General features: G+C 47.0%; 1 protein-coding gene across 1 annotated transcript in view; it reads left to right on the top strand.

The window, feature by feature from the left end:
• Window positions 1–335: 335 nt before the first annotated feature.
• The window catches only part of sntb1 (syntrophin, basic 1), a 144492-nt gene continuing 128331 nt past the window's right edge, over window positions 336–16496 (top strand). The window contains exon 1 of the mRNA XM_061916150.1: window positions 336–1043. Within this exon, the coding sequence (XP_061772134.1) occupies window positions 545–1043 (499 nt within the window). The 5' untranslated portion in view covers window positions 336–544. The remainder of the gene's footprint in view (window positions 1044–16496) is intronic.

Below are 16496 nucleotides of genomic sequence, written 5' to 3'. Positions count from 1 at the left end.
GTGTTGGCATTAACGTTTGGAGTATGCATCTATGACAGGGTAGGAATATACAGGACAATACAACACAACTATTATCAACAACATAGCAGCGGGTAAAGAGTTAGATGTCAAAAGTGAAGTTGTTTCATATATTGTGTCAAATATATGAACATATAATTAATGAGGTGACCTCAAACCGGCACAGGCGCATTCCTATACCGAGTCCACAGTGGACACATGTTCATTTGTGTTCATTGGCTCCTATTATTAAAGCAAACATTATGCAGTTCGTGTGCATTAGCTTCTATTATTAAAGCAAACATTAAGCAGTTCGTGTGTATTTGGAAGCGGGCGTTCGCGTGTTCCGTGTGGTTCTCAAGCAGGACTCATGTGCCCGCCGGTTTGACAGAGCAAACTCCACCCAGCACACACACACACACGCGCGCACGCGCGCACACGCACATGCGACCTGAGAACCTGTGGCAGCGTGGTCGGCTGCTTGGAGTGAAAAGTTGCGTGGGTCAAAGTCCATCAGTGGACTTTTTTTTGAAGACATGCAGCAAACATGGCCGCGGTAGCCGCGAGGGAACTTCCGTTCGAAAGTGACTTTCTGGAGGTTCTGGTGCGGGATCGCTGGCACAAAGTTTGGGCGCACTTGAACGAGGAGGCGCTGACGTTAAGCTGCGACGAGAGCGACACAAATGGCGTCCCCGTCAACGGATCCTACCTCGACAACAACAACTCCAACAACGGTCCGGCAAGTGCGCGCGCCGCACACCTGGACCAGCACGAGCCGGTACCGGAGAGCATCGCGAACCGGAAGCGCTACGTCCAGGTGACCAAGCAGGACGTCGGCGGACTGGGGATCAGTATCAAAGGAGGCAGGGAGAATAAGATGCCGATACTGATCAGTAAGATCTTCCAAGGGCTGGCCGCCGACCAGACCCAGGCGCTGTACGTCGGAGACGCCATCCTGTCCGTCGGCGGTGTCAACCTGAGGGACGCGACCCACGACGAGGCGGTGCAGGCGCTCAAACGGGCCGGGAAAGAAGTGACTCTGGAAGGTAGGAATGACGATGACACGCACGGTGAAGGCTAATGGCTGTTATTATCTGCAGTAATTATTGGGCATACACATAATTGCCAACCCTCACGATTTATTTGGGTACAAGTGTTGTAAATTAGCTTTGGCTATAAACACTATGATGCGTACATTGGATAAATGTTTCAGATGTCTATGTTTTTTGTATCTGTTCCTATTTCAAATAAACCTTATTAATAATAATAATCCCGGGAGACTCCCCAATTTCAGTGCCCCTCTCGGAAATCTCCCGGGGCAAACATTCTTCCGATGTCCACCCTGACAACAATATTGGGGGCGTGCCTTAAAAGCACTGCCTTTAACGTCTTCTACAACAGTGGTTCTCAAATGGGGGTACGCGTACCCCTGGGGGTACTTGAAGGTATGCCAAGGGGTACGTGAGATTTTTTAAAAAATATTCTAAAAATAGCAACAATTCAAAAATCCATCCATCCATCCATTTTCTACCGCTTATTCCCTTTGGGGTCGTGGGGGGCGCTGGTGCCTATCTCAGCTACAATCGGCGGAAGGCGGCGTACACCCTGGACAAGTCGCCAACTCATCGCAGGGCCAATTCAAAAATCCTTTATATATATATTTATTGAAAAATACTGCAACAAAATATGAATGTAAGTTCATAAACTGTGAAAAGAAATGCAACAATGCAATATTCAGTGTTGACAGCTAGATTTTTTGTGGTCATGTTCCATAAATATTGATGTTAAAGATTTCTTTTTTTGTGAAGAAATGTTTAGAATTAAGTTCATGAATCCAGATGGATCTCTATTACAATCCCCAAAGAGGGCTCCTTAAGTTGATGATTACTTCTATGTGTAGAAATATTTATTTATAATTGAATCACTTGTTTATTCTTCAACAAGTTTTTAGTTATTATTATATATTTTTTTCCAAATAGTTCAAGAACGATCACTACAAATGAGCAATATTTTGCACTGTTGTACAATTTAATAAATCAGAAACTGATGATATAGTGCTTTATTTCACTTCTTTATCTTTTTTTTTCAAACAAAAATGCTTTGCTCTGATTAGGGGGTACTTGAATTAAAAAAATGTTCACAGTGGGTACATCATTGAAAAAAGGTTGAGAACCACTGTTGTACAACAGTGCAAAATATTGCTAATTTGTAGTGGTCTTTCTTGAACTATTTGGAAAAAAATATATAAAAATAACAAAAAACTTGTTGAAAAATAAACAAGTGATTCAATTATAAATAAAGATTTCTACACATAGAAGTAATCATCAACTTAAAGTGCCGTTGTGACAGACTTCCTGCCATCACCACGTGAGTTACAAGGACCTTCGATATACGACACCTCGTAGCAGGGTTGACATACATTTATTGTTTCAATAAATGGCGTTTTCGTGTCCCAATCTGGCGCGCCACGTTCTAGCGCGCCCTTGGCTGCTCGTCTTCGCGCACCTTTCGGTGGCCGGGTGATGCGTTTTCCGCGGGGGCTCAAGTCTTTGCCTGGTCGCTCTCGTCGCTGGTGTTGTTGCCGTGTGCTGCCGTTCCTCCTCCGTCTTCCCCCGGTCGTTCCTCCCTCGCCCTTCTTGTGCTGTAGCAGCAGATGGAGAGATTGTGAGCAGGTGTGTGTCTTACGCACCTGACTCAGATTGCCGCTCCGTGTGCGTCACGCCTCTCCTCGCCGCCGCATACCACGCCTCCTGGCCTTCATCATGGTCAGGACCGCTTTTCTAAGCCCGCTGTCGGCCCGTCGGCTGCGTCTCTCCACACATCTCCCCCGCCAGTCCGGCCGGGCATACCCCCCCCCCCCCACCTTTTCTTCCAGGAGCGGCAAAAAAACTACTGCGGCCATCTGACTTCTTTGCCTTTGTCTTTATCTTTCTTTTCTTTGTCTTTGCGTTTTTCTTTGGTTTCCCGAACTCCAATTACTTTGTCTTTCTCCTTGTCCTGTTTGAGTTTTTCCTGGTCCTCTTCTTCCTTTTCTTGCATTTCTCCAAGAATTTCTTTCCCAATTTCTTGAGCTTTTCCACCCTCATCTTCATCCTCAATTTTTTCCCCTTCTTTTTCGTCTTCATAATTTTCCAGAAATGCTTCAATTATTTCTTCTATCTCAATTTCTTGAGTTACTTCTTCTTTTTTAAGTTTTTCTTTGTCCTCTTTGCCTTTTCCGTTCTCTTCTTGCATTTCTCCAAGTAATTCTTATTTTCTCTCAATTTCTTGAGTTTCAACTTCTTCTTCAACTTCTTTATCTTTACTTTCTTCATCTTCGACTTCTTCTTCCTCTTCCACTTCTTCATCTTCATTTTCCTGAATTTCTTCAAGTATTTCTTTTTCTCTCTCAATTTCTTGAGGTTCTTTGATTTCGTCTTCATCTTTAACTTCTTTTCCATTTTCATCATCTTCTTTATCTTCCAGAATTTCTTCAATTATTTATTTTTCTTCATCATTTTCTTGAACTTCAACTTCTTTAACTTCTTCTTCACCTTCATTAACTTCTTCTTCTTTAACTTCTTTTTCGTCATCTTCAACTTCTTCTTCATCTTCTTCTTTAACATAAATTTTATCATCATTGTCATCTTCATCATCGTCGTAATCTTCATCATCAACATAAACTTCATCATCAACGTAGATTTCACCATTAAAGTAAACTTCATTCTCAACGTAAATTTCTTCATTATAATCTACCTCTTCATATTCTTCTTTACTGTAAACTTCATCAACGTAAACTTCTTCCATGTACATTTCTTCTTCCGGGGGGCACTCGTCCTCCGTCCTTTTGGCCGACAGCTCGCCCTGGTGGTCGGCCTGCTCCAACAGCGCTTCCAGTCTTTGAGTTTCCCGGCGCTTCTCCTCGAGCAGCCTGGTGTAACATGCCACGAGAGCTCAGATGACGTCGTCGTCCTCCGCTTCTGATGGTTCTCTTCTTGGTTGGGCGCCAATTGTGTCGGACCTCCTGCCATCACAACGTGAGTTACAAGGACCTTCGATGCACGACACCTCGTAGCAGGGTTGACATGCATTTATTGTTTCAATAAATGACGTCTTTGTGTCCCAATCGGGCGCGCCACTTTCTAGCGCGCCCTTGGCTGCTCGTCTTCGCGCACCTTTCGGGGGCCGGGTGTTGCGTGTTCCGCGGGGGCTCATGTCTTTGCCTGGTCGTTCTCGTGGGTGGTGTCGTTGCTGTGTGCTGCCGTTCCTCCTCCGTCTGCCCCCGGTCGCTCTTCCTTCGCCCTTCTTGTGCTGTAGCAGCAGGTGGAGAGATTGTGAGCATGTGCGTGTCTTACGCACCTGACTCAGATTGCCGCTCTCGTGCCGCTCCGCGTGCGTCACGCCTCTCCTCCCCGCCGCATGCCCCGCCTCCTGGCCTTCATCATGGTCAGGACCGCTTCTCTCAGCCCGCTGTCGGACCGTCGGCTGCGTCTCTCTACAGCCCTCTTTGGTGATTGTAATAGAGTTCCATCTGGATTCATGAACTTAATTCTTAACATTTCTTCACAAAAAAAGAAATCTTTAACATCAATATTTTGGAACATGTCCACCAAAAATCGGGCTGTCAATACTGAATATTGCATTGTTGCATTTCTTTTCACAGTTTATGAACTTACATTCATATTTTGTTGAAGTATTATTCAATAAATATATTTATAAAGGATTTTTGAATTGTTGCTATTTTTAGAATATTTTTTTTTAAATATCACGTACCCCTTGGCATACCTTCAAGTACCCCCAGAGGTACCCGTACCCCCATTTGAGAACCACTGCTCTACAACCTGTCGTAATGTCCACTTTTCCTCCATACTAACAGCCTCCTGGCCCATTCACATAATACAAACCCCGTTTCCTTATGAGTTGGGAAACTGTGTTAGATGTAAATATAAACGGAATACAATGATTTTCAACCCATATTCAGTTAAATGCACTACAAAGACAACATATTTGATGTTCAAACTGATAAATATTTTTTTTTTTGCAAATAATCATTAACTTTAGAATTTGATGCCAGCAACACATTACAAAGAAGTTGGGAAAGGTGGCAATAAATACTGATAAAGTTGAGGAATGCTCATCAAACACTTATTTGGACCATCCCACAGGTGTGCAGGCTAATTGGGAAAGGGCAGGTGCCATGATTGGGTATGAAATCAGCTTCCATGAAATGCTAAGTAATTCACAAACATGGATGGGGCGAGGGTCACCACTTTGTAAGCAAATTGTCAAACAATTTTAGAACAACATTTCTCAACAAGATATTGCAAGGAAATTTACGGTCCGTGAAATCATCAAAAAGTTCAGAGAATCTGGAGAAATCCCTGCACGTAAGCGATGATATTACAGACTTTTGATCCCTCAGGCGGTACTGCATCAAAAACCGACATCAGTGTATAAAGGATATCACCACATCGGCTCAGGAACACTTCATAAAACCACTATCAGTAACTACAGTTGGTCGCTACATCTGTAAGTGCAAGTTAAAACTCTACTCTGCAAAGCCAAACCCATTTATCAACAATATCCTAAAACGCCGCCGGCTTGGCTGGGCCCGAGCTCACCTAAGATGAACTGATGCAACGTGGAAAGGTGTTCTGTGGTCTGACGAGTCCACATTTCAAATTATAGTTGGAAACAGAGGATGTGGTGTCCTGCAGAACAAAGAGGAAAATAACCATTCGGATTGTTATAGGCGCAAAGTTGAAAAGCCGGCATCTGTGATGGTATGGGGGTGTATTAGTGCCCAAGGCATGGGTAACTTACACATCTGTGAAGGCACCATTAATGCTGAAAGGTCCATACAGGTTTTGGAGCAACATATGTTGTCATCCAAGCAACGTTCTCATGGACGCCCCTGCTTATTTCAGCAAGACAAGTGTTACAACAGCGTGGCTTCGTAAAAATAGAGTGCGGGTACTTTCCTGGCCCGCCTGCAGTCCAGACCTGTCTCCCATCAAAAATGTGTGGCACATTATGAAGCGTAAAATACGACAGCGGAGACCCCGGACTGTTGAACGAATGAAGCTCTACATAAAACAAGAATGGGAAAGAATTCCACTTTCAAAGCTTCAACAATCAGTTTCCTCAGTTCCCAAATGTTTATTGAGTGTTTTTAAAAGAAAAGGTGATGTAACACAGTGGTGAACATGTCCTTTCCCAACTAATTTGGCACGTGTTGCAGCCATGAAATTCTAAATTAATTATTGTTTGCAAAAAAAAATAAAGTTTATGAGTTTGAACATCAAACATCTTGTTTTTGTAGTGCATTCAATTGAATATGGGTTGAAAAGGATTTGCAAATCATTGTATTCCGTTTATATTTACATATAACACAATTTCCCAACTCATATGAAAACGGTGTTTGTATAAATCACACCCTGATTGGATTAATGGAATAAAAGCAGAAGGATTCGGTGCCCTGAGGCTCGTGAATGAATTTCTCTCATTTATGCAATTTACTTTCTGTGACTTGAATTGAGCTGATTAATAGCAAGAGCCAGGACATGGAAATGTGTATTTGTATTAGACTGCAATGCACTTCTTTAAAGCGTTTTTTTCCCCATGTGTTTTTGTGGTACCAATTTTTACTGACAGTTCTGGCTTTGCATTGTGTGCTATTGTGGTGTGTGTTATGTTAAACTGATTCACCTACAACTTGTCTTTTAGTTACAGCGGTGACCCTTAAGTAGGCTGGGGGATAAAACTATATTGATATATATTGCAAAAAATGTGATTGTTTTTCGATAGTAATATTTGACCATTTCGATAGTATCACAGGGTTTCCGCGGGGCATTAAAAAGCATTTTAGCCATTAAATAGATTTTGGGAAACCTAAGGCCTTAAAGAGCATTAAATTCAAAGGTATTAAACATGTTTATACAATTGTAAGGCTGGGCCGGTAGACAGTAAGTCAATCAATCAAAGGTAAATTAAATTGAATTTGCAGTCATTGATACATTGCAAAGTCTGTCTCAGTGTTTCTTTTCTTCGGCTGCAGCTTTCAAATTGGATAAAGAGGTATTTTAAGGTCTGGTCCGAAAGCGTGAAAAGTGCTGCCTCCAAACGGCTCAAACTTTGAAATTCTTTGGTGTTTGTAGGCGTGTAGTCCTTTCTTCTGACACCGTATTATGTTAATAAGGAAGCAGAGCTTGTTTCATACACAACTCCTTTATTTCAGTCTCCACTTCAACACACATGAGCTGACTTGCCTAACATTAGCAGCTGTCTTGACGCATGCTCCTTGCATGACCTACGGTGGCCTAAGATGGAAAAACAAGGCAATTCTCACAAGAGCGCAATTCTGACATTCCCACAGTAATTGAATTACAGTTCCTTCAGCTGCCTGACACAATGTATATACATTGCTATCTAATGTGCCAGTTTTATACAACTGAGAGGGGATCAAATATAATCTATTGAAGGTGTTTAATTGACTCAGTTTATTTTTGATTCATCTTAAGGATGCAAATATCATTCTATTGTGTGTATTTTTCCATCCATCCATCCATCCATCTTCCTCCGCTTATCCGAGGTCGGGTCGTGGGGGCACCAGCCTAAGCAGGGAAGCCCAGACTTCCCTCTCCCCAGCCACTTTGTGCCAGGTCAGCCGGGAGAGATAGTCTTCCCAACGTGTCCTGGGTCTTCCCCGTGCCCGAAACACCTCCCTAGGGAGGCGCTCGGGTGGCATCCTGACCAGATGCTCGAACCAGCTCATCTGGCTTCTCTCGATGTGGAGGAGCAGCTGCTTTACTTTGAGCTCCTCCTGGATGGCATAGCTTCTCACCCTATCTCTAAGGGAGAGCCCCGCCAACCGGCGGAGGAAACTAATTTCGGCCGCTTGTACCTCTGATCTTGTCCTTTCGGTCATGACCCAGAGCTCATGACCATAGATGAGGATGGGAACGGAGATCAACCGGTAAATTGAGAACTTTTCCTTCCGGCTTAGCTCCTTCTTCACCACAACGGATCGATACAGTGTCCGCATTACTGAAGACACCGCAACAATCCACCTGTCGATCTCTCGATCCGCTCTTCCCTCACTTGTGAACAAGACTCCGAGGTACTTAAACTCCTCCACTTGGGGCAGGGTCTCCCTCTAACCCGGAGATAGCACTCAAACCTTTTCCGTGTGAGAACAATGGACTCAGACTTGGCGGTGGTGATTATCATAATCAGTCGCTTCACACTCGGCTGTGAATTGATCCAGTGAGAGCTGAAGATCTTGGCCAGATGAAGCCATCAGGACCACATCGTCTGCAAATAGCAGAAACCTAATCCTGCAGCCACCAAACCAGATACCCTCAACGCCCTGACTGCGCCAAGAAATTCTGTCCATAAAAGTTATAAACAGAATCGGTGACAAAGGGCAGCCTTGGCGGAGTCCAACCCTCACTGGATACGGGTCCGACTTACTGCCGGCAATGCGGACCAAGCTCTGACACTGATTATACAGGGAGCGGACCGCCACAACAAGACAGCCCGTTACCCCTTACTCTCTGAGCACTCCCCACAAGACTTTCCGGGGTACACGGTCGAATGCCTTCTCCAAGTCCACAAAGCACATGTAGACTGGTTGGGCAAACTCCCATGCAACCTCAAGGACCCTGTTGAGAGTATAGAGCTGGTCCACAGTTCCACGACCAGGACGAAACCCACACTGTTCTTCCTGAATCCGAGGTTCGACTATCCGGCGTAGCCTCCTCTCCATTATTGCTGAATAGACCTAACCGGGAAGGTTGAGGAGTGTGATCCCACGAAAGTTGGAACACACCCTCCGGTTCCCGTTCTTAAAGAGAGGAACCACCACCCCGGTCTGCCAATCCAGACGTACCTCCCCCGATGTCCATGCGATGTTGCAGAGCCTTGTCAACCAAGACAGCACCACAGCATCCAATGCCTGAAGGAACTCCGGGCGTATCTCATCCAACACCAGGGCCTTGCCAACGAGGAGCTTTTTTACTACCTCGGCAACCTCAGCCCCAGAAATAGGAGAGCCCACCACAGAATCCCCAGGCACTCCTTCCTAATAGGAAGACATGCTGGTAGGATTGAGGAGGTCTTCGAAGTTTTCCCTCCACCGATCCACAACATCCGCAGTCGAGGTCAGCAGAACACCATCCCCACCATACAAGGTGTTGACATTGCACTGCTTCCCTTTCCTGAGGCAACCATCTTGCGGCCACAGCTCCAATCGGCCGCCTCGACAATAGAGGTATTGGTCCATTCGGACTCAATGTCCAGCACCTCATTCGTGACATGTTCAAAGTCTTCCGGAGGTGGGAATTGAAACTCTCTCTAACAGCAGACTCTGCCAGGCGTTCCCAGCAAACCCTCACAATGCGTTTGGGCCTACCAGGTCTGTCCGGCATACTGCCCCGCCATCGCAGCCAACTCACCACCAGGTGGTGAGCGGTAGAATTCTCCGCCCCTCTCTTCACCCGAGTGTCTAAAACACAAGACCACAAATCCGATGACACAACTACAAAGTCGATTATGGAACTGCGGCCTAGGGTGTCCTGGTGCCAAGTGCACATATAGACAGCCTTATATTTGAACATGCTGTTTGTTATGGACAATTTGGACGAGCACAGAAGTCCGATAACAAAACATCCCTCGGGTTCAGATCCGGCCACCAGGCGCTCGCCATCGTGCCCCACCTCCAGGCCATGCTCCAAAGGGAGGCCCCGGTGACCCACGTCCGGGTGCGGGAAATCTGGGTCCTATTTTTGTGTGTGTCATAGAAGTCTTCGAGCTGCTCTTTTTGTGATCCCTCACCTCGGACCAGTTTGCCTTGGGAGATCCTACCAGGGGGAATAGAAGCCCCCAGACAACATAGCTCCTAGGATCATTGGGACACACAAACTCCTCTATCACGTTAAGGTGGCAGCTCAGAGAGGAGGTGTATTTTTCTAAAATGATTAAATCTATCTGTGGAGGTTGTTCTCCAGTGGGTTCCTCAGTTCACCACAGCCAGAGTTTTTAGGGTAAAACACTGTTTTATTTTTCAATAAAAGTATTTTGTGCTTTTCAGCAAAGGGTTGTGTCAGCGTCTTTTCGTCCTCTCTCTCACTCTGCTTCTTACTCCTGTTCCAACCATCTCCCCCGCTCATGGTCCCCGGCGCTGCTAATAAAGGAAAAAAGGAACAGGTGATAAGATAACTCGTTGCAGCTGAGATATCCACTCACCTGTTGGCTGCTTCATGGCCGGCCCCTGCACACACCACGCCCCTCTCCACATGCCTCCACCACCAGACCCTAGCCGGGCATTCGTCCGGCCGCCCCCCCCTCCCCCATATCGGGGCGAGAGAGGAAGTCGGCCACGGTCATCTGTGCGCCCGGCCTGTGGACCGCCTGTGGACCACCCAGAAGTTGTAGGGTTGCAATGCAAGGTACCACCGGGTGACCCGTCCGCGCATTGCCGTCCTTCATGCGGTGGAGCCACTGGATAGGTTTTGTGGTCCGAGCAGAGACTGAAGGCACGCCCCACCAGGTAGTAGCGGAGGGCCCCGACCGCCCACTGGATGGCAAGGCACTCCCTCTCCACCGTGCTGTACCTTTCCTCCCGGTCCGATAGTTTCCGGCTGATGTAAAGCATGGGGCAGTCAACGCCCCCCACCCGCTGGGTCAGCACCGCCCCCGTCCCCGGCCCGACACGTCCGCCTGCAGACAGAAGGGATGTTCAAATTTGGCATGTGCAGCACCGGCTCCTCGCAGAGTGCTGTTTTTACCTCCTCGAACCCCCGCTGGCACTGCTCCGTCCACTGGACCAGATCTGGAGCACCCTTTCGGTTGAGGTCAGTCAGTGGGCTGGTCAGGTCTGCAAACTGGGAAATAAATCGGCAGTAATAGCCCGCCAGTCCCAAAAACTGCCTCACCTCTTTTTTCGTCTTGGGGGATGTACAGGCCGCAAACGCCGCTGTCTTGTCGATTTGTGGCCGCAGCCTTCTCCCCCCCATGTAGTACCCCAGGTACTGTACTTCCTTCCGGCCAACTGTGCACTTTGCCGGGTTGGTGGTGAGCTCAGACCGCCTCAGGGACTCGAGCACCACCCCCACCCACTGCATGTGTTGTTCCCAGCTGCCACTTTGAATGATGACATCATCCAAGTAGGCAGCCGCGTATGCCGCGTTGGGTCGCAGCACCCGGTCCATGAGGCGCTGGAAGGTGGCGCGCGCACCGAACAAACCAAACGGAAGTGTCACAAATTGGTACAAACCTCCCGGAGTGGAAAAGGCCATTTTTTCTCAGGACTCTGGTGACAAGGGAATTTGCCAGTAGCCCTTGGTTAAATCCAGTGTCGTGAGAAAATGTGCAGTGGCTAGCTCATCCAGGAGCTCGTCGACCCGGGGTATTGGGTATGCGTCAAAACGTGACACCGCATTTATCTTGCGGTAAATCACACAGAACAGTACAGTCATCCTTCTTCTCCACCAGAACAATGGGGCTGCACCACGTGCTGTGGGATTCTTCTATTACACCCATCTCAAGCATGGTTCTTAATTGCTCCCGAACCACTTTGCGTTTGTGTTCGGGAAGCCGATATGGCCGACACCGCACCGTAACCTCCGGCCTGGTCTCAATATGATGATGAATGAGATTCGTCCGGCCGGGCCGTGAGGAGAACACATCAGAGAAGCGGTGCTAAAATTTAGGAACATCTGCTCTCTGTGCTTACGTGAGCTGCTTATCATAGGGAAAATGAGGGGGTGGGCCAGAGCGCAGGACCTCAGAACCCAGCTCCTCTCCCTCCCTCACTACTGTCACCATGGAGAGAGGCGGAGCTCTCCATGCCTTCAGCAGGTTCAGATGATAAATCTGAGTGTCTCCGCTCCGGTCCGAGTGTCAAACCTCATAATCAACATCACCTACTTGCCGTGTGACTTCAAAGGGTCCTTGCCGCTTTGCAAGTAATTTGGAACTTGAGGTTGGAAGCAATTCAATCACCTTTTCTCCCGGTGTAAATTTGAGTAGTTGGCGCCCCTTGTTGTACGTGCACTGTTGACGCTCTTGGGCATGGAGCGAATTTACGATTGATAAGTGCGCCACCTTGTGGAGTTTGGCTTGCATGTCCATGACATACTCGATTTCATTCTTGCTAGATTTTATGCCTTCCTCCCAGCTTTCTTTAATAATGTCCAGTGCTCCGTGAGGCCTCCGGCCATATAATAACTCAAATGGCGTAAAACCTAGGGAGGTCTGGGGTGCCTCCCGCATTGCAAACATTAGGGGTATCAACCATTTGTCCCAATTTTGTTTGTCCTCGTGCAGGAACTTACGGATCACGGTTTTCAGCGTTCTATTTAATCGCTCCACCAGCCCATCCGTTTGCGGATGATAAACACTGGTGTGGATGGCCGTGATTCCCAATAACCCGTATAGTTCCTTTATTGTGCGTGACATAAAGGACGTGCCCTGGTCAGTCAGAATCTATTTCGGGATTCCGACTCGGGAAATGACCTAAAACACCGCTTGCGCAACACTCTTGGCAGAGATGGAGCGCAGCGGCACTGCTTCGAGGTAACACGTTGCGTAATCCACCAGAACTAACACAAAGCGGTATCCCCGTGTGCTCAGGGGTAATGGTCTGATGAGGTCCATTCCAATTTTTTCGAACGGGACCTCAAGGGGGGTAATGGGCGCAAGGGGGCCTCCGAGATGGCTGCTGGGTTTACCAGCTGGCAGTCCGGGCGGGCAGCGCACCAACGGCGCACGTCTGCCCGGAAGCCTGGCCTATAGAACCGGACCATGACCCGATTAAGTGTCTTATCATACCCCTAATGGCCAGAAAGCGGGTTAATATGTGCCGCCTGGAAAATAATTTCCTGGCGGCGCTTTGCCACCAACAACTGGGTGTGTTCCTCCCCGGTTTGAGTGTCACGGCTCACTCGGTATAACCTATAACGAATAATTGAAAAATGGGGAAATACCCGTGCTTTCCCCGGGTGCACCAGCTGACAGTCAATGTAATCCACCTAGTCCCAGGCCGCGGGCAAGGTTTCATCACGGGACTGCTCGAGGGGAAAATCCTCCGTAGGCTGCCACCGGGGGGCCGGGGGTCCTCCCGCAAAGCCCCCGTCGGTTCCCGCTCAGCAGCCCAGGATGAAGCCGCGTCGCCACTGAGAACCGTGTGGATACTCCCCCCTCCTACCGTCTGTGAACGCATCCCCACACATTGTGTCACTACATGGTTAAACCCCGGCCAATTTGTTCTTAGCCATGCGCTGCATGGGCGCCATTGTTCTTGTACCTGACATGTCAGCTCTTTCCATCAGGGATTGTAGCAGCTGGGTCTGCTGCTGGTTCGCAGCTGACACTTGGGCCAGCACTTGTCCAAACCCCTCCAGGGGCGTTGTGGTAGACATTTTTTCCTTTTGGTTCTCGTAGTTGAGCGCCAAATGTGGAGGTAGCTCTCCAGTGGGTTCCACAGTTCACCACACACTGTCCGGACAGCCAAAGTTTTAAGGATAAATCACTGTTTTATTTTTCAATAAAAGTCTTTTGTGCTTTTCAACAAAGGGTTGTGTCAGCGTCTTGTCGTCCTCTCTCTCACTCTGGTTCTCACTCCTGTTCCAACCATCTCCCCCGCTCATGGTCCCTGGCGCTGCTAATAAAGGAACAGGTGATTAGATAACTCGTTCCAGCTGAGATGCTGCCGCTAGGTGACATCATACGCAAATACGGTGTTAGCTTTCACTGTTATGCTGATGACACCCAACTCTACATGGCCCTACAGCTGATCAACATGCCGGATTGTAGTCAGCTGGAGGCGTATCTTAATGGAATTAAACAATGGATGTCCGCTAACTTTTTGCAACTCAACGCCAAAAAAACGGAAATGCTGATTATCGGTCCTGCTAGACACCGACCTCTATTTAATAATACAACTTTAACATTTGACAAACGATTAAACAAGGCGACACGGCAAAGAATCTGGGTATTATCTTCCACCCAACTCTCTCCTTTGAGTCACACATTAAAAGCGTTACTAAAACGGCCTTCTTTCATCTCCGTAATATCGCTAAAATTCGCTCCATTCTGTCCACTAAAGACGCTGAGATCATTATCCATGCGTTTGTTACGTCTCGCCTCGACTACTGTAACGTATTATTTTCGGGTCTCCCCCTGTCTAGCATTAAAAGATTACAGTTGGTACAAAATGCGGCTGCTAGACTTTTGACAAGAACAAGAAAGTTTGATCACATTACGCCTGTACTGGCTCACCTGCACTGGCTTCCTGTATACTTAAGACGTGACTTTAAGCGTTTACTACTTACGTATAAAATAATACACGGTCTAGCTCCATCCTATCTTGCCGATTGTATTGTACCATATGTCCCGGCAAGAAATCTGCGCTCAAAGGACTCCGGCTTATTAGTGATTCCCAAAGCCCGAAAAAAGTCTGCGGGCTATAGAGCGTTTTCATTTCGGGCTCCAGTACTCTGGAATGCCCTCCCGGTAACAGTTCGAGATGCCACCTCAGTAGAAGCATTTAAGTCTCACCTTAAAACTCATGTGTATACTCTAGCCTTTAAATAGACTCCCTTTTTAGACTAGTTGATCTGCCGTTTCTTTTCTTTTTCTCCTATGTCCCACTCTCCCTTGTAGAGGGGGTCCGGTCCGATCCGGTGGCCATGTACTGCTTGCCTGTGTATCGGCTGGGGACATCTCTGCGCTGCTGATCCGCCTCCGCTTGGTATGGTTTCCTGCTGGCTCCGCTGTGAACGGGACTCTTGCTTCTGTGTTGAATCCGCTGTGAACGGGACTCTCGCTTCTGTGTTGGATCCGCTTTGGACTGGACCCTCGCGACTGTGTTGGATCCATTATGGATTGAACTTTCACAGTATCATGTTAGACCCGCTTGACATCCATTGCTTTTGTCCTCTCCAAGGTTCTCATAGTCCTCATTGTCACCGACGTCCCACTGGGTATGAGTTTTCCTTGCCCTTATGTGGGCCTACCGAGGATGTCGTAGTGGTTTGTGTTGTGGTTTGTGTTGTGGTTTGTGCAGCCCTTTGAGACACTAGTGATTTAGGGCTATATAAGTAAACATTGATTGATTGATATCCACTCACCTGTTGGCTGCTTCATGGCCGGCCCCTGCACACACCCCGCCCGCAGGGAACGCGTGTACCACGCCCCTCTCCACACTATCATTCATTTATTGCAGTGGCGGGCCTTGCGTTTCCCACCTAGGCCTTCAGTAATGTCCGACTTCAATGATTACCTCTCAAAATTCCATCATTTATGTCCCCACTTGACCATTACTGGAGAAATACAATACAGAAACACATTTACGGGTTATTTTTTTGGTGCATTTAAAAATCAATAAACTCGCATCAGCAATTAAAACATATTTTATGTGGTACTGTCAAAATTAAAATGGCAAAAAACATATTAAACATAAAAAAATAAAGATATGAAATATCTGAACTCACATTTCATCCCCAGGACTGCTGAACTAGCTTCCGGGGTTGGCCGATAAGGTCTCAAAAGATGTAGTTTCTCTTTAAATATCCTTCTTGAAAATGGCCTTGCAAATATATGTGTTGTCTTGTCTACTCATAAAAGATGCAGACGAGGCATGTTAGCTGACTTTTTAAAGTTTACACAGCGTGCTCATCAATAACATCCAGCTGCTGGCATGTCTACATTCAACAACCTAAGCGGGGCTACTGCACATGCTCTTCACTACTGTGGCATGCTGGGTAATGGAGTTTTTCTGTTACTTAGCTCATAACATAACAATATATATCTGACTTAGGCCAGCTAGAAGGCCCTACTGACCACAAGATCTGATTGGCTATGGCAATTGTCTGTCAAATGATTGTGTCCGTTCACTGCAACCCCAGCATTGTTGATTCTGAAGGCCCCTGGCAGATTTGTTACAGATTTGAAGACTGGATCCAATGGGGATCCAATGGGGGTAATATGGTTTGTTCTGGGTGCACAAGTCAAAAGTCTGGCAGCCCTGTTTTGCACAGTCTAAAGTCTCCTTAACGCTGACTTGTTGAAAAGACTGAAAAGAGAATTGCAACAATCAATATGAGATTAAATGAACACGTAAATTATCATTTTGAGATCCAATTTGACAGCCAATTTCTCACTTTAGAAATATTTCTCAAGTGATTAAAAACAGTTTTTTGGTCAGCTGACAACAGTGATTCTCCAAAGACATTGAATGATCGAACACAACTCCAAGGTTACTGAGGCTGCTTTTAACAGATGCACAAACAGATGAACTTTGAAAATGTCTCAAGGGAGGAGTTGGACATAGTGTTGGACATGTTCTGTGCCTCTATTGTCGAGGCGACTGATTGAAGCTGTGGTTGGTGCCTGCCGTGGTGGTAATATCAGAGCCTTCTGGTGTCAGCGGTGAGGGATGCCATCAAGCCAAACAAAAAGTCCTATCCGGTCCTTTAGGCACGTGGTACTCCGTATGCAGTGGACTTGTACTGACAGCC

The sequence above is a fragment of the Nerophis ophidion genome, linkage group LG11, assembly GCF_033978795.1.
Source record: "Nerophis ophidion isolate RoL-2023_Sa linkage group LG11, RoL_Noph_v1.0, whole genome shotgun sequence".
Classification (NCBI taxonomy): Eukaryota; Metazoa; Chordata; class Actinopteri; order Syngnathiformes; family Syngnathidae; genus Nerophis; species Nerophis ophidion.
The sequence above is the reverse complement of the archived record's forward strand: the minus strand, read 5'-3'. Positions and strand labels throughout refer to the sequence as shown.